This window comes from Cavia porcellus, unplaced genomic scaffold, assembly GCF_034190915.1.
Source record: "Cavia porcellus strain 051 isolate PalLab524CR breed Dunkin Hartley unplaced genomic scaffold, mCavPor4.1 scaffold_9, whole genome shotgun sequence".
NCBI lineage: Eukaryota > Metazoa > Chordata > Mammalia > Rodentia > Caviidae > Cavia > Cavia porcellus.
In genome coordinates, this window is record NW_026947492.1 from 92,393,081 (window position 1) to 92,412,873 (window position 19,793).

General features: G+C 40.5%; 1 protein-coding gene across 2 annotated transcripts in view; it reads left to right on the forward strand.

Annotated features, from left to right (window-relative positions):
• Nucleotides 1-19,793, forward strand: part of Spty2d1 (SPT2 chromatin protein domain containing 1) — a 23,697-nt gene continuing 3,904 nt past the window's right edge. Inside the window, exons 1-5 of one of the 2 annotated variants that reach the window (XM_003461215.5) lie at nucleotides 1-269; nucleotides 12,421-12,535; nucleotides 13,773-15,329; nucleotides 17,247-17,418; nucleotides 19,132-19,209. In XM_003461215.5, coding sequence (XP_003461263.1) covers nucleotides 210-269; nucleotides 12,421-12,535; nucleotides 13,773-15,329; nucleotides 17,247-17,418; nucleotides 19,132-19,209 — 1,982 coding nt within the window. In that variant the 5' untranslated portion in view covers nucleotides 1-209. Of the gene's footprint in view, nucleotides 270-300; nucleotides 591-12,420; nucleotides 12,536-13,772; nucleotides 15,330-17,246; nucleotides 17,419-19,131; nucleotides 19,210-19,793 lie in introns of those variants that run through there. The other variant, XM_063256817.1, reaches the window with a different exon arrangement.

The following is a 19,793-nucleotide window of genomic DNA, read 5'->3' on the forward strand; positions in this document are numbered from 1 at the left end:
TCCCGAAGCGCTGCGGGACTGTTAGAATATATAAGCCGCCAAGGGAGCGGGGTGGGAAGACGGCATTGGAAGGCGACGGAAGTAGTCGAGCTGAAGAGGGGTGGGAGGGGGCTGCCGAGGCAGTTTACTTGGCGTAGCTGGGCGCCTTGGCAAGGCGCTCTTGCACTCCTTCTCGAGTGCTTGGCCCAGTCTCTCCCCCTCAGTCGAACATGGACTTCAGAGAAATTCTCCTGATAGCTTCCAAGGGACAAGGTGTCAACAATGTGCCAGTAAGTAGCAGCCAGACTGTCGGTCTCCAAGTTCGGCATATGTGGCCCGTGGAGTTGGAGGACTTAGTTCCTTTGCTTGCGTTTGGACTTTTGGGAATTTGAGGCTTGGGACAGGAAGCGGGAGCTTGCTTGTGGGTCGGTTTCGCAAGTGTGGCTAGCGCTCCAGCAGCGACTTTGTAGTTTGGATGTTTCAGAGCTGGGGGAAGCAGCTGAGTGAGCCCCGCCTGGCGCAGGGTTTCTGGCTTTCGCTATAACCTTCAGTCCGCAGGTTGAAGAGGAAGACTATGTAGGGGAGTTCGAAGGTTTTAGGAACTCAGGCTGGTAAGTTTTCTGGCTGGTTTGTCGCCCATCTGCGGGTTTTGAGCGACTTCTCTGATTCTGGCCCCACCCACTGAGCCAGCAAGGTGGTTATCGCTTGCCAAGCGAGGAGTCTCATCTTTTTGTTGAGTAGAGAAAACTGGGAGGATTCTACGACTCCTTGGCCAATCGAAGGATGACCTAGTGGGCTGGGGATGTAGCTCCGTGGTAGACCTCTTGTCTCAGACCTTGGTTTGCTCCCTAATACAAAAAAAAAAAAAGGTAGCTTCAGCTTCCATTTTTTCCTGTAACATTCCAGATTTCAAATAGAGGTCTAGTTTGTTCAGTAAACGTTTGCCAATTCATTGAAATTCTGTTTTGGTTTTGCTTTGTTCTTTAAGACAGGGTCTCCCTATGTAGTTCAGGCTGCCCTATTCACTATGTAGTTCACTATGTAGCTCACTATGTAGTCCAAACTGGTCTTGATCTCGCAGTGTTTTTCCTGCCTCAGCTTCCAGAGTGCTGGGATTACAAGCCTTCGCCACCACACTTGGCTCACTGACATTCTTAGAGTGATACTAGGTTTAAAAGCTCAATGCTGACATAGTAGAGAGTGTCTTATCTGTGAGGTTGTAGCTGCTTTGAATAAACTAATCATTTCTGGATCCTCATATGGTACCCACAGCACAGCTGTAAACGGATTAACTATATTGTGATACTTGTGGTTTGGGTACTGAGGTGCGGAACTCCAACGCATTTGTAAGTCAATTCAACTGGAGTTTCTTGGTCTCACTAAGGATACTGCATTTTTTAGATTTTTGCATATTGCAATATTAGTGGGAATTTTTTGGTATTTATTTATTTATTTGGCAATACTAGTTTTTCCTCTTCTGCCATTTTTCTTGTCCAAGCCTTTAACTTTTTTTTTCCAGTTTTTATTTTTTTTGGGGGGATGCAGGTTTCCATTACTTAGTGGTTACATTCCTCATGGGGAGTTGGTGCATGTACATGACACATCTCAGTTCTCTTTTTATCCCTTTCCCTCCCTTCCTTTCTCCCTTTAGCCTTTTGAAATGTTAGTCTGAAGATAAAATCCATTATCTATTTATTTTATATATAAGCGGATATATGGATAAATTACACATATAGACTGGAAGATATAGCCCCCCCCCCCGCTTTTTTGTGTGTACATTTTTTTTGTCTTTTTGAGCCAGAGTTTCATTTCATTATGTAGTTCAGGCTGGCCTCAAACTCACTAGTCCTCCTCCCTCAGCCTCTGGAGTTCTGGGATTACAGGTGTCTGCCACTATGTCCAGTGTATTCCCTTTTCTGAGAAATCAGAATAATCATTCTCTAACCATGTTGAAGCTATGGGGCCCAAAACGTTGAAACTTAAAACGAGAATTATTTTATGCTTTGTTAGTTAGTTTGTTTTTAAGACAGAATCTCATTGTGTAGTCCAGGCTTGGACTCACCACCTAGCCCGAGGTGATTCCCAAACTCATGGCAATCCTACTTCAGCCTCCCAAGTGCTGGAATTAACAGCTGTAAATTTCTTTCTTCTTTTTTTTTTTTTTTTCCTTTGGTACCAGGGATTGAACTCATCACCTCGTGCTTGCTAGGGAGGCACATAAGCCACTGAGCTAAATCCCCAGTCCCCCTGTCTGTAAATTTCTAGGATGTTTTGAGTCTAGTAATCATTCATATTGGTATAACTTGGTCTATTATTTAATTCTCAATCTTAAATTTGAGTAGAAGTCAAAGATAAGTGGCCAAGGATATAATTCAGTGGTACAGCATCTGCCTGGCAAGTGTGAGGTCTTGAGTTCAATTCCTGGTACCAAAACAAGAGTAATGCTAGCATTGATTGAAGAAGCATAGCCAAGTTCGTTTTTTGTTTGTTTGTTTTTGGTACTGGGAATCAGACTCAGTACCTTGTGCTTTCCAGGGAGGTGCTGTGCTGCTGGGTGAAAAGCAGACGGCAATCTGAGAGGGAGAAACTTCACAATGTTTACTTCACAATGTGTAAGGTCCATCTCTGATTGCAATAATAGAAAGTGAAAATAAAAAGGATAAATGGTGAGGTAATTTAAAATTTAACAGATGAATTAACAAACACATTTTATGAATCAAGCTCTCATTTTTCAAAAGCTGGTAAACCTAAAGGTTTGATGTAGCAGCATAAAAATCTTTTTGCATAGAATGTGTCACACAAAGTTTAATAGTTAAATTTAATCCATGATTTCGCTTTAACTTCATCTTTTTTGTTTACTTTCATTTTCTTTTCTTTTTTTTTTTTTTGTCTTTTTCATTTTTATTGGTACCGGGGATCGAACTCACGACTGCCTGCTTGCAAGGCAAGCGCTTATGCCACTAAGCTAAATCTCCAGCCCCCTACTTTCATTTTCTTTATCAGCTCAAATTAATTTGGGTCCTTGGCAAACATGCACAATATTGACACATCCTCATGTGCCCACACTTCATATTTAGCATACATTAATAAAAGCTTTTTTGTTTGTTACAGTGCTGAGGATTGATCCCAGGGCCTAAGTGCCAGCAAAGTGCTCTGCCATGTAGCTTTACCCCAGTTCCTCATATTTCTGAAAGAAATAAAGCATAACTGATTCGATTGAAGTCTCTAGATTCCCTCACTTTTTAACAATGAGACATTCCATGCAGTGTACCAGAAGATTACAAAAATATATACCCTTATACCCATGCCATACTGACACAATGCTTGACCTAAATTTGACAGTGGTATGGAAACCACAGAGGCTTTATGGTAACTGAGAGCAAAGCCACATCCTTTTCTAGGGCTTGGTTATTTTTCCCCTTTTAGCCATTTCATTGGATTCTACTAGAGTTAAAACTCAGATGTAGTTTTCAGAGTTTTAAGGTCAGTATTGTATTGCAGAAAGGAAATCATATAGTTAGTGATAATTAAACTAAAATCCAAGAGTAAAAACTAAAACACCTATGGAACCACTTTAGACTCTTTGCAGAGCTTATTTTATTTTATTGTCTTTTTGAGACAGGTTCTTGCTTATGTAGTTCAGACTGGCCTTGGGCTCCCTTTGTAGCCCATGCTGGTCTTGAACTTGCAAAAGATTTCCCTGCCTCAACCTCCCAAGTACTGGGATTATAGGAGTACACCATCAGACCTGGTTTACAGAGCTTAGTTTTTTTTTTAATTTTTTTTTCAGAGCTTTATTTATTTTGTCTTTTTCTCTTTTTTTTTTTTAATCGGTACCCAGGATTGAAATCACGACCATATACTTGCAAGGTAGGCACTTATGCCGCTGAGCTAAATCCCCAGCCCCTTCAGAGCTTTATTTTTAAGAGATGTTTATTGCATCTGACTTGAGATACAGGTTGAATAATCCCTTGTCTGAAATTTTTGGGACTAGAATTGTTGGATTGCAGAATTTTTTCATGTTATATATTTGCATAAACAATACATTGAAGATAATTTTATATAATGTTTTGGGTGTGCTTGTGTTTTGACTTTGACCCATCATATGAGGTCAGGGTGTGGAATTTTCCTCATATTAAGTGCAATTTAGCATTTTAAAAAGTTTGAGATTTGAGAGCATTTTGGATTTTCAGATTAGGGATGCTCAGTTTGTACTGATATTTCCCTAATAATCCTTTCCCTTTTTTCTTTTTTGAAGTAAATTATCTTCATGATGTTATAGTTCAAACAAAGGTTGAATTGCATCATGCTTAGTTATACCAGGCACACTGTCATTTCCCAGTGGAAAACTGAATACAAAATAACAGCTGATCAAGATGATGTAACCAATTGTTGTCACTAGTTCTGTCTTATTTAAAGAAGAAAAGATATTTTTGGTAACCTTGCACTTTGGTTTTTACCTGTGAACCTCAGTAACAAAAAGCAGGGGTTGGGGGAGTTTAGCTGGATGTGGTGGCACATGTCTGTAATCCCAGCACTCAGAAGGCTGAGGCAGGAGGATTGCTTAAGATGGAGGCCACACTGGAGTACACAGTGAGTTTGAAGCCAGCTTGAACTACATAATGAGACCCTGTTTCAAAAAGAAAAGAAGAAAGTAATAGCAGTTTTGATAGATTAATATAGCTAGAGTGTAGAACCTTGTAAGTTTCACATAGCCATAATTTGTAGTTTATAGAATATGAGACAAATTACATGATCCACTTGCAGACCTTGTGATGTGAAAATCATCACAGACAAGATAATTGAAACTCTGGTGTGACCTGCCCCAACGCAAAAGGTAAAGAACAATCCTTTATGTGTGTGGCAGATTTGTAAGGATTTACAGGTCTGTAATACTTCAAGGATAAGAGCACTAGGTACTAAAAATGGAACCCAAGGACTTTGACTGAGATGACAAGTTCAGGGCCCCAGGTAGATTCTGTAATGTAATTTTTTTTTCTTTCTTTTTCCCGGATCTGGGAATCAAATTTTGTACATGTGACCAGGTATTCTACTGAGCCAACTCCCAACCCTAATGCATCTTCTTAAAGTAGTCTGGATATAAAATGATAGGCTCCAAGCTCTGTGTACTTGAAAGTCTGCTCTATGTGTAGTGTATATATAGTGTTTCTTTTTAAAGATCAGTATAGTTTAGGCATGGTGGCACATGGATGTAATCCCAGCTACTGAAACAGGATTATAATTGTGATGCCAGCCTGGGTTACATAGGACAAAAAGTATGGGCCAACACTAAAGTTTCTGGAGATTATTTATATATATATATATATATTTTTTTTTTTTTTTTTTTTTGAGGGGGTGGAGGATACTTTTTGCTTTGGATAGTGTTGCTCTATAATACGATGGCTCCTCATTTGGTTGAAAATTGAAAGGTGATTTGTCCAGGGCTTGGGGTAGCTCTGGTTCTGTAGGCTAGAGCAGTGCTTCTCAACCAGTGTGTTGGGGAGAGGGTCTTTTTAGAAACTACTGGCCACCTTATTCTCACAGGGATTTTGTTATTTCTCTTCTCCGTAACTACCTAGAGAATCTCTCTTTGAATAAGACGATAAAAACATTTAACATAATGCTTACTGTGTTGAGCACTGCTCTAAGCACCATTTTTGTATTAATCACTGTAATAACCATGTGAAGGAAATTGTCTTACATCTGAGGAAACCGAGTGTCAGAAATAGGAAGAAACTTACCCAGGATCACACAGCCAGTAAGTGACAGGGCTGTTTGTAACAAAGTAGAATATCTATCCAGACATACTGGCTCCAGAGTTTTTGCTCTGAATTGTAACGATGCATTTAATGAATGAGGAGGAAACAGATACTGAAAAAAGGTTGTCAGCTATACAGGCTAAACTCATCCAGCGCCCTGTCCCCACCTCCTGTCTGAAATGGCTTTAGGTGATGACACTGTTTGGTTTTGGTTTTTTATGACATTGTCAGTGTAAAGTCTGATGGGAGAGAAATTTAGAGGTCAGGCAACAGTACTTAGAAACTAGTAGATAGAGGAATGGTTACAGCTAGAGATGAAAGTGTTGGAGTTAGACCAGGAGTAAAATGTGTTACAGAGACCATTTTCAGGAGGACCTGCTTTCTAGTGTGGACTCTGCTACAAACTATGTAGTGATTGCCTATAAATGCAGTCCTTTTGGAGCTATTTCTGAAATGAAGTTGACTAGAAAATTTCAGAGATACCTGTTTGATAACTAGGTATATTTTAATAAACAGTAAAATTAAGCATTACATTTAACCTCAGAGTGGTCATGCATAGTGTGCTTCTGGGTGTTTCACTAATTGTCATCTTCTGAGCCACCCACCTGAGGGAGCCTTATGCAAACAGTTGTTTTCCTACATTCATTCCCTGACTGAGGTACCTTGAAAAGATACTCAAAATTGTGTGGTGGTTATTGATTATGTATTGCAATATCCCTAATAATAACTAATTGATGAAAAATCATCAGGAAATGTGTATTTTCTACAGTTATACAGTATTACCTCTGAATAAAGAATAGCTTTCAAGAAGAAATTGAGGGCTGGAGATACAGCTCAGCTACGCAGCACCTGCTTGGCAAACTCCAAGAGCCTGAGTTTGATTCTCAGTTACCCCCCCCCCAAAAAAAAGAAGAAGGAATTGACCATTAATTCTGGTACATTAGGTGAATACATAATTCTAGACCAAAACTACCCCACCCTTTTTTTCCTCAGTTTGTGGCAGTATAGTTTTTGCAGGAACACCTGTCTTAAAGTGACTTTATTTTCTAGGTCTTTTGGCTTCAAAATTATAAATGTTGGCAAAATCCCTGTGCTGTCTTTTTCCCCCCTCTCCTGTCCAACCTCTGTGTTGTCTTTAAATGGCCTAAGCACTACTCTTGTGAATCATTCATTGGGGGCCAGCAGAGTGACTTGAGTTGGCTTCCAATGTAATAGAATGGATGTGCTTAGGATCAAAGAAACTCTTGTCCAACTGCTTTTCATAAAACTGAAACAATGAAGCAGCCTGGTGCCTTGAATCAGATTCAGAATTGATGGTACATCTTGATATGCTGCTCTTAGAGCTACATGTGACCGTCTGACACAGGAGAAAGTGCCAAATAATTCTTTTGCCTTATTAAATAGAATGTAATGTACTCACAGCCTGAAGCCCGGCCCACCCCACACACATTCTCTATTGGACTCTAGCCATGGTGGGAATTGGGGAGCTGTCTTTTAAAGTATTTAATTACAGCAAGTCTTTTTTTTTTTTTAACAGCAAATCTTTTAATATAAGGTTCTGATTGTAGCCTCCCTTTGAAAAGTCTAACCAGCTCAGTGTTAAGATCCCTGGTCATATAACCAGGAGAAATTTTTTTGATGTTTTTGAAACAAAGTCTCACTATGTAGTGCAGGCTGGCCTTGAATTTGCTTGTATATAGCCCAGGCCAGCCTTCCTCATGGCAGTCCTCCTGCCCCAGCCTCCTGAGTGCTGGCATTACAGACATGTACTACCACAACCAGCTATTATTTAAACATGTACCCACATAGTATTTATATACAATGTTCACAGCAGCATTGTTCACAATAGCCAAAAAGCAGAGATAACCCAGCTATCCAGCTTATGAATAGATAAGTAATGTCATGTATCTATATGCTAGAATATTATTTGGCCATTAAAGGAACAAAGTGCTAATACATGCTGCCATGTGAACACTGAAGACATGGTAAAAAAAGAAACCAAGGCTGGGCATGGTGGCGTACCCCTGTAATCTCAGCATTTGGGAGGCTGAGGCAAGAGAATTGTTTGCAAGTTCAAGACCAGGCTGAGATACAAAAAAAAAAAATCAAGTACAGAGGCTTTTACTGTATCAGTGAGTATTCCCCAGAGAAACAATCAGTCCACTTTATTTTACGGAATTGATTATGGGTAGCTGGCAAAATCCAAAATTTGTAGGGCAGGCTTGTAGGCTGGACAATGAGGCAGGATTAATGCTGTGGTCTTGTAGAATTCTCTGAACATTAGAGACCTGCTCCGAAGTCCTATAACTGATTGAAAGAGACCCAGTCTCATTATAAAAAATAATCTGATTCACCTAAAGTTTGTTGATTATAGACATTAATCACATTCACAAGATACCTTCACAGCAGTGTTAATCAACTTTACAGAATACCTTCCCAGCAGCATGTAGATTAATGTGTGGTCTGGGCGTGGCACACGTGGATTTTATGGCATGTGAACTTGCCCCCCAGAACTTGGGAGGCAGAGGCAGGAGGATCACTATTCTGGGCTATGCGTAGTGAGTTCAAGGCCACCATGGACTACATAGCAATACCTTGTCTCAAAAAGACAACAAACAAACAAAAAACCAAACACAGATGAGTGGCTGGTTACATAACTGGTACTGTAGCCTAGCCAAGCTAACACACCATTGGGACCATCTATTATATGAGTTCGTTTATATGCAGTAGCTGGGGTGGGTTAGTCCATAGGGACAGACAGTGCAGTAGTGGTTGCCAGGAGCTGTGGGGAGAGGGGAATGAGTAACTAATACAGGGTAAAAGTAACTAATACTTATACAGGTTCAAGACAGTGAACATATTCTAGAATCAATAGTGATGGTTGTACGACTCTGAATATATCAGAAATTGCACATACTAATTGAGTGGATTTTATGGCATGTGAATTAAGTCTCAAAAATGCTAAATAAAATGGTGACCCAGCTCTTTCCCCTCCCCTAGGTTTTTAGGTTGTAACCTCATTTTTCCAGTTTCAGGGAATATAAGAAACCATTACAGCTCAATTTGTGCAAACAAGATTAAGTCAGTAAACAAAGTTAAGCTTTACCAAAGCAGAGCTGACCCTGCTCCATCTACAGCTTGTTTTTCAAGTCATTTCCTGGCAGGTCCACAAAACAGACATTTAGTAGATTTGCTGATTCCTTCTGTATAGAGTAATAAATACTGGGTTAAATGTGAGGCCAGCTTTAGTAGCTTTAAGACTTGCTGGGTTTTTTGTTTGTTTGGTAGTTTGAGATAGGTCTCACTCTATGTGGTCCAGACTGGCCTGGGACTCCCGGGGATCCTTCTGCCTCAGCCTCCTGAGTGCTGAGATTCTAAACATGTGCCACCACACCCAGCAATACTTAGTGTTATTAAAAGAAACAGGATTTGAAATATGTATGTGAATTAATGGGAATGGTGAATAGTTTGAAAAAAGCTAAAAGTTTGAGTAATTCTTTTCAGAGCACAGTTATGTGAATACTTGCTTCCTGGTTTGTGTGCCTTTCCTGTATTTTTGTCCCCTAATTCAGTGTTAAAGGGCAGTACATAGAAGCCTGATACACATGATTTCAGGTGATACACAGATCCTATGTATTTTAATAGTTATATATTTTTATATGAATTTTTTTATGTCAGTCATTTCAGGATATTAGTGCTGAAGTAAAGCTCAACAAGATAGACTACTTTAAATTTTTAAAATTAGTCAGTAATAGTACAGGAGCCAGACATGGTGGCACATAGCTGTAACTCTGACACTCAGGAAGCTGACGCAGGAAGATCCCATGTTCAAGGCTAGCCTGGACTATATACCAAGATCCTTTCTCAAAAAACTGAGGGGAAAACGTACAAGTAATACACTGAAAAGGCAGACATCATGAAGGTAATGTGCAAGTGCTGGACACTTGGTTAACACTGAATCAAACTGTATGCCCCATGGACACTTTTCTCTTCTGAGTAGGAGTATTCATTGAGGAGCTACAGAGTGGCTTTTCTGGTAGTCATACCCACATTTATGTCTCTTAAAGTCCCAGGTTAAGGACAAAAGATTTCCGAAAATTACGTTAGCTAAAGCTCAGGGCTCTGATAACCCAGACAATAAATTGTGTTCTAAATGAGTAATGTAAACCATTACGGTCACATTTTTGCTGAGCAAATCCTGTAGAAGCTGTGGTTTGGCAGGTGACTATGTACTGTTTGCTGTGGTGCTGGGCATCAAATCCAGGGCCTTACACATGCTGGCAAGTGCTCTGGCACTGAGCTTCACGCCCAGCCTTCTCAACTGTGTAAGTAGTTAGGCAGTAATGGGCAAATATTAGTATCTTGGCAGCAAAGATCTAAGTTTCTTCTTCCAGATCTTTCTGATGGATAGAGGGGTTAGTGTGGGGCTGTTTATGGGTCTTTTTATGTATTTATCAACTCAGATTAGGTGTTTTTATTCACAGTAGCATTGCCAACTGGATGAGGCCCATGTTAAGTTTCTCTTTTAATTTTTTTATTTTTTTGAGCTTCTTGTAAACTTCATGTATCTAATTAGGTTAGCAATATTGTCTTTCTCTTTAATAAGTCTTCTGTTCTCCTCTTTTTTCCTTTCTTTTAGATATTAGGCTCCTATTCATGATAGAGTCTATAACTCAGTTTACAAAGATATGGACTAATTAAGGGATCTCATGTACCCGAGGTGGCTGGGAAAAGGTTGGATACTGCCTTGGATTTCTCTGTCAGGGATGTGTCAGTTCTCAGCATTGCTAGCGTGCAGGATTTTCAGGTTGGATTAGAGCCTGCCTATTTAGTTGCCCAGCTGCTTGATTGGTAGACTAATTTAGTTGGAACTTAGCCTGTTCCAGGAAAGTTTATATTTGGCAGCCATATAAAAAGCACAAATCCTTTGGCTTTCCTCAGTTTTTGCTTGCTTTCTTTTATTTTATTTATTTATTTATTTATTTATTTATTTATTTATTAATACAAGATCTCACTCTGCTGCTCAGGCTGGCTTTAAACTCACTTTGTAGCCCAGACTGGCCTCAAACTCACAGGGATTCTCTTGCCTCAGCCTCCATAGCTGGACTTATATAGGCTTGGGCCACCACACCTGGCATTTCTTTGGTTTTTTTTTTTTTGTTTTTTTTCCCCTTTGGTTTTTGTGAGACAGGATTTTACTATACAGTTCAGGCTGGCCTTGAACTCACTTTGTAGCCCAGGCTGGCCTTGAACTCACAGCGGTCCTCATGCCTCAGCCTCCTGATCCCAGTCTCAGTGCTGGGATCATAGGCATATGCCACTGTGCTTGGCTCCTCTAGGAGTTTCATACATGTTGTTAGAATTCCTTTTTGTTGTTGTTGTTTTGTAAGTTGCTCATTGTGGTCTCTGGTTGTTTTTCTACAAACACAGCAGCAGTTTCAGTAGATAAGAATGGCATACATCTGACAAGACAAAAGAAGGAGAATACTGTAAAATCTTATATCCAGGGCTGGAGGTGTAGCTCAATGGTAGAGTAGTTGGCTAATATGCACAGACCCTGGGTTTGTTCTCCAGGACTCCAAAAAAATTACTTTAAAAATCTTATTTCCTGGCTCGTAAATTTAATGTAGAATGACCCTAAAGGTGAATCATCTCTTGATAGCTCTCTGTTTATCATACTTCTCTAATAGATGCTTATAAAATAGAAATAATTTTCCTTTCATAGTTCAAATTAGTACTGTTTTTGTTTTAGTCATTTCCCTGTGGAGTTACATAAAAATTGAAGTTCAGAAAGGTATCTTCTGTGACAGGATAGTATTAGCACTCATGGTAACTTGTCTGAAACACAGTTTGTGTTGCAAATTGATAGTTAATATAAGCTCTACAGATAGATTAAAGGTTGTAGAGAATTGAGCTCTGTTTAGGTCCCCCCAAACCCACCACCCACCCTGCCTCATATTTATGGTTTGGTAGTAGAGATTGAACCCAGAGTCTTAGCACTGAGTTGCATCCTTTTTTATTTTTTACTTTAAGACCATCTCACTAAGTTGCCCAGGCTCAGCTTGAATTTGTGATCCTTCTGTCCCAGTCCCTTGAGTAGCTGGGATTACAGATGTGTAACCCCCATATCAGCTTCTTGTACTTACTCATTATTATGAGGGGAGTGCTGGGAAACAAACTCAGACCTCACACCTGCCAGGCAAGCACTGCTTGAGGTTTCTTTGAGGTGGCCTAGCCTTTGCCTATGATATTAAAATCCTAGTGTTTCCATGTTCTAAGCAAATAACCTTTGTGTAGTGTATATCCCAGCTAGATGATCATATGGCAGCCAGGCAAGAGGGGGCACAGCTGTAATCATCCCAGAACTCAGGAGGCTGAGGCAGGAGAAGCACCATGAGTTTAAGGCCAGCCTGGGCTACATAATGAGTCCATGCCAACCTGAACTACATAGTGAGTCCTTGTCTGGTGGTTGTTGGGTGTGTGTGTGTGGGGGTTCCTAGAGTAAGCATAGTCAGAATAGAAAATAGTTATACAGAGTTTTTTCTGTTTCAAAAGTTGAACTCTTGAGAGTTCAACTATTTCTAAGGAAGGCTTGTGTTTTACCTCTGAGCTACATCCCCAGTCTTAGACAGAATGTTTTGAAAATCAAATTGCTTATAATAATTATTCTTTTTATTGTTAGAAAAGGTATAGTTTGGCAGTGGGACCTCCTAAGAAAGACCCAAAAGTTAAAGGTGTCCAATCAGCAGCTGTACAAGCGTTTCTTAGAAGGAAAGAAGAGGAGCTCAGGCAAAAAGGTATGTATCTCTGTTCTTATTTTCTGTTTTAAAGTCTATGATCATGTCTAGTTTGTTCTTAACAATGGGTTTTTAAATTATAATTAGCACATGTTTACAGTGCATAAAGGTTATATTCATTATGGGGAGTTGGCACATGGACATAACTTCTTTTTTATTTTTGTTTTTGTTTTTGTTTGTTTGGTTTTTTTTTTGGTTATTTTGAGACAAGGTTTTCAGGCTGGCATTGAACTCACTTTGTAGCCCAAGCTGGCCTCGAACTCAAAGTGATCCTTATCCTTCAGCCTCCCAAGTGCTGGGATTATAGGCATATGCTGCAACAGCTGTCTGTTTTTAGTTATCTGAGGATATCAGCAAATGTTTCTAAAAATAGGTCAATGAGGTGTGTGGGTATATGTATGCTTGAATTAACTTTATTGTCTGGCTATAATGCATGCTCTCACGTTGGTCAAAATTTGTATAGACATTTTCTTGTAGCTCCCATTAATTAAATGGGGGCTGGGCACAGTGGCACACACATATGGTTCCAGCTACTTAGGAGGAGGATCTGTTGAATCCCAGGAACTAGGGACAAGCCTGAGCAAGACCTTGTCTCTTAAAAAAAAAAATAATGAGGAACCAGTTAGATTTAATGACCTTGTTTTTCTGTTGGCCATTGTAATCCCAAAGAACTTTATTCTTTAACCTTGCTTCTGAAATTGTTCCTCTTTTATGTTTTTATTAATAAGAATGCTATTTTAAAAAGTTAAAATAAGTGATGTTTTCAAAACTACAAAGTTCAAGGGCCAGGAATATAGCTCAGTGGCACAGTGCCTATGTGGTGAGCGTGAGGTCCTAAGTTTGATTCCCAGTACCACAACTATAAAGTTGAAAATGTATTTTTGCTTCATCAGTAAAGAATTCATTAAGTTTAAATATTCTTTGATTCATAATTATTAGCATCATGTTAGTAGGTACTAATGTTCACTTAACTTGCTAATTTATTTGGTGTAAACTGTTTTCTATATTTAAAATTGAAGACTAAATCTCCCACTTGCTTAGTCATACAGAAAGCCCTATATGTGACTCATTGATATGAAGATGACTCAATTGATACTTAATTCAAATGACTTCCTCATTTGATTCCTAGAAATCTTCAAACTTCAACTTGAACATTGTGGTTTGGCTACTGGTTTCAGATGTGTAGTCTACTGCCTTGGTATCTTGGAATAATACTTTCTTGTTCTGCGCTTTTTAGCCTTAGAAGAAAAAAGGAGAAAAGAAGAACTAGTGAAAAAACGAATTGAGCTCAAACATGACAAGAAAGCAAGAGCTATGGCCAAGAGGACAAAGGATAATTTCCATGGTTACAATGGGATTCCTGTTGAAGAGAAATCAAAGAGGAGGCAGGCAATGGAAAGCCACACCAGCCAGGGAACAGACCAAGAGTACGCGATGGAAGAAGAGGATGAATTCTTGGAATACAATCAGGGAGAGTCGGAGCCCGAGTATGAGGAGGAACAAGAGCCTCCTAAAGCAGAAAGCAAACCAAAGGTCCCCCTTAAAAGTGCCCCACCACCAATGAACTTCACTGATTTACTGAGGCTGGCTGAGAAAAAGCAATTTGAACCAGTGGAGATCAAGGTGGTAAAGAAAACAGAAGAGCGACCTCTGACTGCACAAGAACTTAAGGAGCGAGAATTTCTTGAACGAAAGCATAGGAAAAAGAAACCGGAGTCAGACACAAAACTACCTCCAACTGTATCTAAAAAGGCACCCTCTCAGAAAGAAGGTGTGGGCACAAAACTTCACAAAGTTCCTGGGGACAGACATCCTTCTTCCAGAGGAATGCCCTTGCCTCATACTGAGAAGAAATCCAGACCTAGTGCAGCCAGTGAGAAACATTTAGCTTTGTCTGCATCCAAATCTGTAGCAGGAGAGAGGACCAAGGCAGGGTCTGGCAGTAGCTCCCAACCTTCTCTTCATGAGGGTCATGACAAACCTGTTTTCAATGGGACCAGGAAGCCCCATTCCAGCACCTATTCACCAAGTGTCCCAAAGACTTCTGCTAGTGGGACTCAGAAATCTGCTGAGCACAAAGCCAAAAAATTTCCTCCTTCCCATCCTAGCCATTCCAAACCTGGGCCCACAGTCACTCCCCAGAGTAAAGCTAAAGGTCCAGGGATGAGGCAGCCAGGCAGCACCTCCAGCTTAGCCCCCGGGCGGCCCAGTCCAGGGAATGCTCGACCCACACTTAGTTCTGGCCCTGTCCCCAGACGCCAGAATGGCAGCTCCAGCTGGGCGCCTGAGTCAGTCAGTGGGACTAAAAAGCTGTCCAGTGACTCAAATCCCTCTGGGCGGACAGTTAGTGGTACAAGTGGCCCTGGGCGACCTGCAAGCAGTGCAAGTGGCCCTGGGCGACCTGCAAGCAGTGCAAGTGGCCCTGGACGACCCATCAGTGGCTCGGGCAGTTTCAGGAGACCTGTGGGCAGCTCTGGAGGCCATGGGCGGCCTGTAAGCAGTTCACTTGATCGAAGACCTGTAAGTGGCTTGGGGCCCCCTGGACGGCCAGCCAGTGGCCCTGGACGATCTGTTAGTGGTTCAGTTCCTGCTGCACGGACTGTTCATAGTTCAGGCCTGGGACGACCAGCAAGCAGCTTAGGACCTGGCCGAACAGTTAGCCCAGGTCCCCCCGTAAGGCCCAAGTGTACTGTTGTCTCAGAAACAATTTCATCCAAGAATATTATTAGCCGGTTCAGCAATGGACAGATGAATGGAATGAAACCTACTCTATCAGGCTGCAGATCTGCCCAAGGTACAATTGCCTCTCACCCTTAAGTGTGTACATTTGTCACTAAGAACTTAGGAAGAATACTTTGTTTTGTATGACCAGGGACCTCGTGAACTCTTGTGCCTTTTAATAGAGTCACATTGGGCTGAGGATTTAGCTCAGTGGCATAAGCGCCTGCCTTGCAAGTGCGCAGTCGAGAGTACGATCTCTGATACTGATTTAAAAAAAAAAAAAAAATAGAGTCACATTGATCAAACCTGATACTTTGTTTTGCCTTGTGCTTGAGAGTTCCTGTGTTGATGGTGGCTTGGAAAAGTCTTTAGAAAGGGACTTATCTGGGTCCTTTGTTTACACCTGTAATGTTTTCAAGTATATTAAACTTTGTCATTTGTGAGAGTGACTCTTACATGCCTTAATTAGGTTTCTTCATTCTTCTTGAAAAAGATTATCTTCAAAAATATAATCGCACTCACTGTTCATTCAGCAAAATTTGTTAAGAACCTCTAGTAAGCCCGGAGATTTAGACTGTCCTTGTGTTTCTGCTCCTTATCATGGGTGTTTCAAGTCCTAACCGCTGGTGCTGTAAGTCTGCTGTTCCAAGATTCTGTGTGGTGTTTGCTTCATGCTAATAGGCGCTTTTTAAGAGTACTGTACTTGTTCGAGACTAGCCTGGGCTACAAAGTGAGCCCAAGCCCAGCCTAAACTGCATAGTGAGACCCTGTTTCAAAAGACAAAAAAAAAAAAAAAAAAAAACTATTTGTTAAGCACCATGAAGGATGCTTATATAAAAGGAAACCAGTGAATTCTTTAGTTTTCTAATTTAGCTAGATTATTGTTTCTCAATCAAGGGTGATCACCCCCCCCACACACACACACACACACACAAGGGGATAGCTTGCCATGTCTGGAGACATGTTTGATTGTCACAGGGATGGACAAATGAGGGTATGTTAATGATAATCTAGTGAGTGGGACCCAGGGAAGCTGCCAACAAACAATGCCCAAGACAGCCCCCAAATGTTAGTGTGCCCAGGTTAAGGAACTGAGCAGGGTGATAGGCCATGCCTATTACAAATACTTATAGAAGAACAAAAGTGTCTAATCAAAGACCAGACAGTAGTTCTTGGATGTTGGCCTTTTGATCAATGCCTGTCTTTTGCAGCATCTTAACAAAATGGTAAAAATGAGGTATGTGTTTTTCCTGAGGTCAAACTTAGTTTAAACAATTATCTATAATTCTGGTTATCTTTTTTTACTTTGTTGGGCTTTATTTTTTAAACAGAACCTTGCTGTGTTGCCTAGGTGGCTTAAAACTCCTAGGCTTGGGCCAAGGATTTAGCACAGCCGCACAATCCCCTGCCTAGCCAAGTGCAAGCAGAGTCGTGAGTTTGATCTCCAGTACCAAAGCAAAAAGCAAAAACCAAACTCCTAGACTCAGGCAGTTCCGTCCCAGACTCAGGCAGTTCCGCCCCAGCCTCCTACCTAGCTGAAATTACAGGCATGCACAGGAGTTAAGCTTTTTAGGCGATGATGATGATGATGATGATGGAACTTAGAAGGTGCTGTCTTTGATGGTTAATAATTCTGTTGCAGTTTGTAACTTTTATGTACTCTATGTTAGAAATTGTACTGATTGTTGAAATCCCTGAAGTATGGACACTACTTAGCAAGTGTAGCATTGCTAGTAAACACTGGGGTAAGTGGTATTGGGCTTTCTGGGTTACATGCACAACAGTTTACTTGAGGAAATTATTTTTAAAATGTTTTGGAAGGGTTAAATGAGATTGACTGTAGTGACACCATGCCAAGGCCCAGTCTGCTGTCTGCTTTCTGCAGTTTAAAGGCCACTGTCATAATGACTTCTCAGAATCTCAATTTACATAGAACTCTGCTGGAAAGACCTTAAGATTTAATGTTTTTACAAATGGTTTCTGTTCATAGGTCCTCCAAGGCTTCCCTTGCCTACTGGCTACAAAAGGCAGCGAGAGTATGAAGAGGAAGATGATGATGATGAATATGACTCTGAAATGGATGATTTTATTGAAGACGAAGGAGAACCTCAGGAAGAAATATCGAAGCACATTCGAGAAATTTTTGGCTATGACCGGAAAAAGTAAGTCTAAGTGAGCTTTAAATAAATATATTCTTTTTGAGTAATTATGAAGTTGAAAGAAACACTACATAGAGCCATTGAATACGTAATTAGATAATGTAATTAGATGATAATTAGAAATCCTTAAGTGATTGTTTTCAATAAATCCAATGGTTTTTTTGTCTTTTTGAAACAAGGTCTCACTATACAGGTCAGGCTGGCCTTGAGCTCACTTTGTAGCTCAGGCTGATCTCAAACTCACAACAATCCTCCTGCCTCAGCCCTACAAGTGGTGGGATTATAGGCACATGCCACTGTGTCTTGCTTAATAAATTTACTGTTCTAGAATTCAGAAGAGTTGGTATAGTTATTTACACAAAGACTAGAAAGTACCTCCTTTAAAATGTTGTCCTAACAAGATATATTTGAGGAGAATGAAACAGTTTTGTGTAATAAATTGGTTTTGAAGCCAGAAGGCTATTCTGATGTGATAGCTACTTTTCTTTTTCTTTTTTTCTTTTGGTACTGGGGATTGAACTCATGGTTTGCCAGACAGGCACTTATGCTGCTGAGCTAAATCCCCGACCCTATAGCTACTTTTCTTTGGTGTAAAGTTTTACTTGTCAGGGATGTGGTCCCAAGAGAGCTGTTGGGCGGCAGCAGCATTGGTAGACTTGAGAGTTTGTTACCAATGCAGCCTCTTAAGCCCTGCCTCAGACCCTCCTGAATCCAAATTTGCTTTATAGACAAGTGATTTTATATATACATGTACTACAGTTTGGGAAGCACTGTGGGTTTTAAGGGAAGACCAGAGTTTGAAGTTCCACTACTTAATAGCTAGGTAAACTCTAGTAAATTATTTTTAAAATGACATTTTGGAGAGTTAAATGAGGTTGAATATATGTAAAACAAATGAGACCTATCATAGTCCCTATAAATTAGTTGTTGACTTAGAACATGAGACATTAAATGACCATCTGAAGAAAGGTCATAGAAGTGGAAAGAAGAATGAGTTAAAAACCAGATCTAAAAATTCAATCTGGAGGGGCTGGGGATTTAGCTCAGCGGCATAAGTACCTGCTTGCAAGCAGGCGGTCGTGAGTTCAATCCCTGGTACCGATAAAAAATGAAAAAGACAAAAAAAAAAAAAAAAAAAATTCAATCTGGAGAGCTGGGCATAGTGGCACACACTTGTAATCCTAGCACTTGGGAGGCTGAGGCAGGAGGATCATTGCAAGTTTTAAGACCAGCCTGAGCTACAAGGTAGCCCTAAAATGTATAGTGAGACCCTGTCTCAAAAAGACCTCCCCCCCCAAAAAAAAAAAAATTCAGTCTCGGTGGTAGAACAGTTGCCTAACATGTGTAATGCCCTGAGTGTGAGATGTGTGCCAGTAACCCCAGCTACAGTACTTTGGACACAGAAGGATGAGGATTGCAAGTTCACAGCCAGCTTGGGAGTACAGTGAGACTTGTCTCATAAGACCACCACCAACAAAAGCGCTGTCAATAACCTGGCTATCTGTTCTTGGTTAAACCATTCTCAGGTGAATGGAGATGAGTTGAGGAAGCATTGTTGTGTTAGTGACTTCATCAGTGTTAAATTCAGAAATAGTTGCCTTCTGAGGGCTCATGAATTTGTCTTTGGGTATTGACTGTTTTTAAATGAAAAGATACCGTTCTTTACAAAACTTAATTTGGGGCGCTTTTTTTAACATTTTGATTTCCTTCTATCAGGTACAAAGATGAAAGTGATTATGCCTTACGTTACATGGAGAGTAGCTGGAAGGAGCAGCAAAAAGAAGAAGCAAAGAGGTAAGCACAAAATGTCCTAAAAGTTCTTTTCTGTTTATTGATGCACTTTTGGCACTGGTAGCAGGGGCTTCGGACCACACAGTTACAGATTATAATCCTCCTGATAAATTATATGGGCCTTAGACAAATCCCTTAGCTTTTCTGGATGTTTTCTCATTTCTCTTTTTTGAGACAGGGTTTTGCTGTGAAGTTCATACTGGCCTTGAGCTCACTTTGTAGCCCAGGCTGGCTTCAAATTTGCAACAATCCTCCTGCCTGAGTCTTCTGAGTGCTGGGATTACAAGCGTGAGCTACCACGCCTCTCTTTTCCCATGTCTTTAGATGAAGAGATACTGTGCTGTGTTCCTGGAGGTATTGGACAGGTGAAGACAGTAGAATAAGGTGCTCACCACGCCTCCTGGGGAGCATAGTAAATCTTAGGGGCCGTCTTTCTCTACTCATGTTTCAAAGCTTTGGTTTTCTTTCCCCATCAGATTAATTTGTCTTGCTAATCTGTGACTTTAATCTTAGAGACCCAAGGAAGGTATATTAGATTCTCTCCTGATTCCTGTTAGGTATTAATAGTAAAGGAGTGATAATTTCTC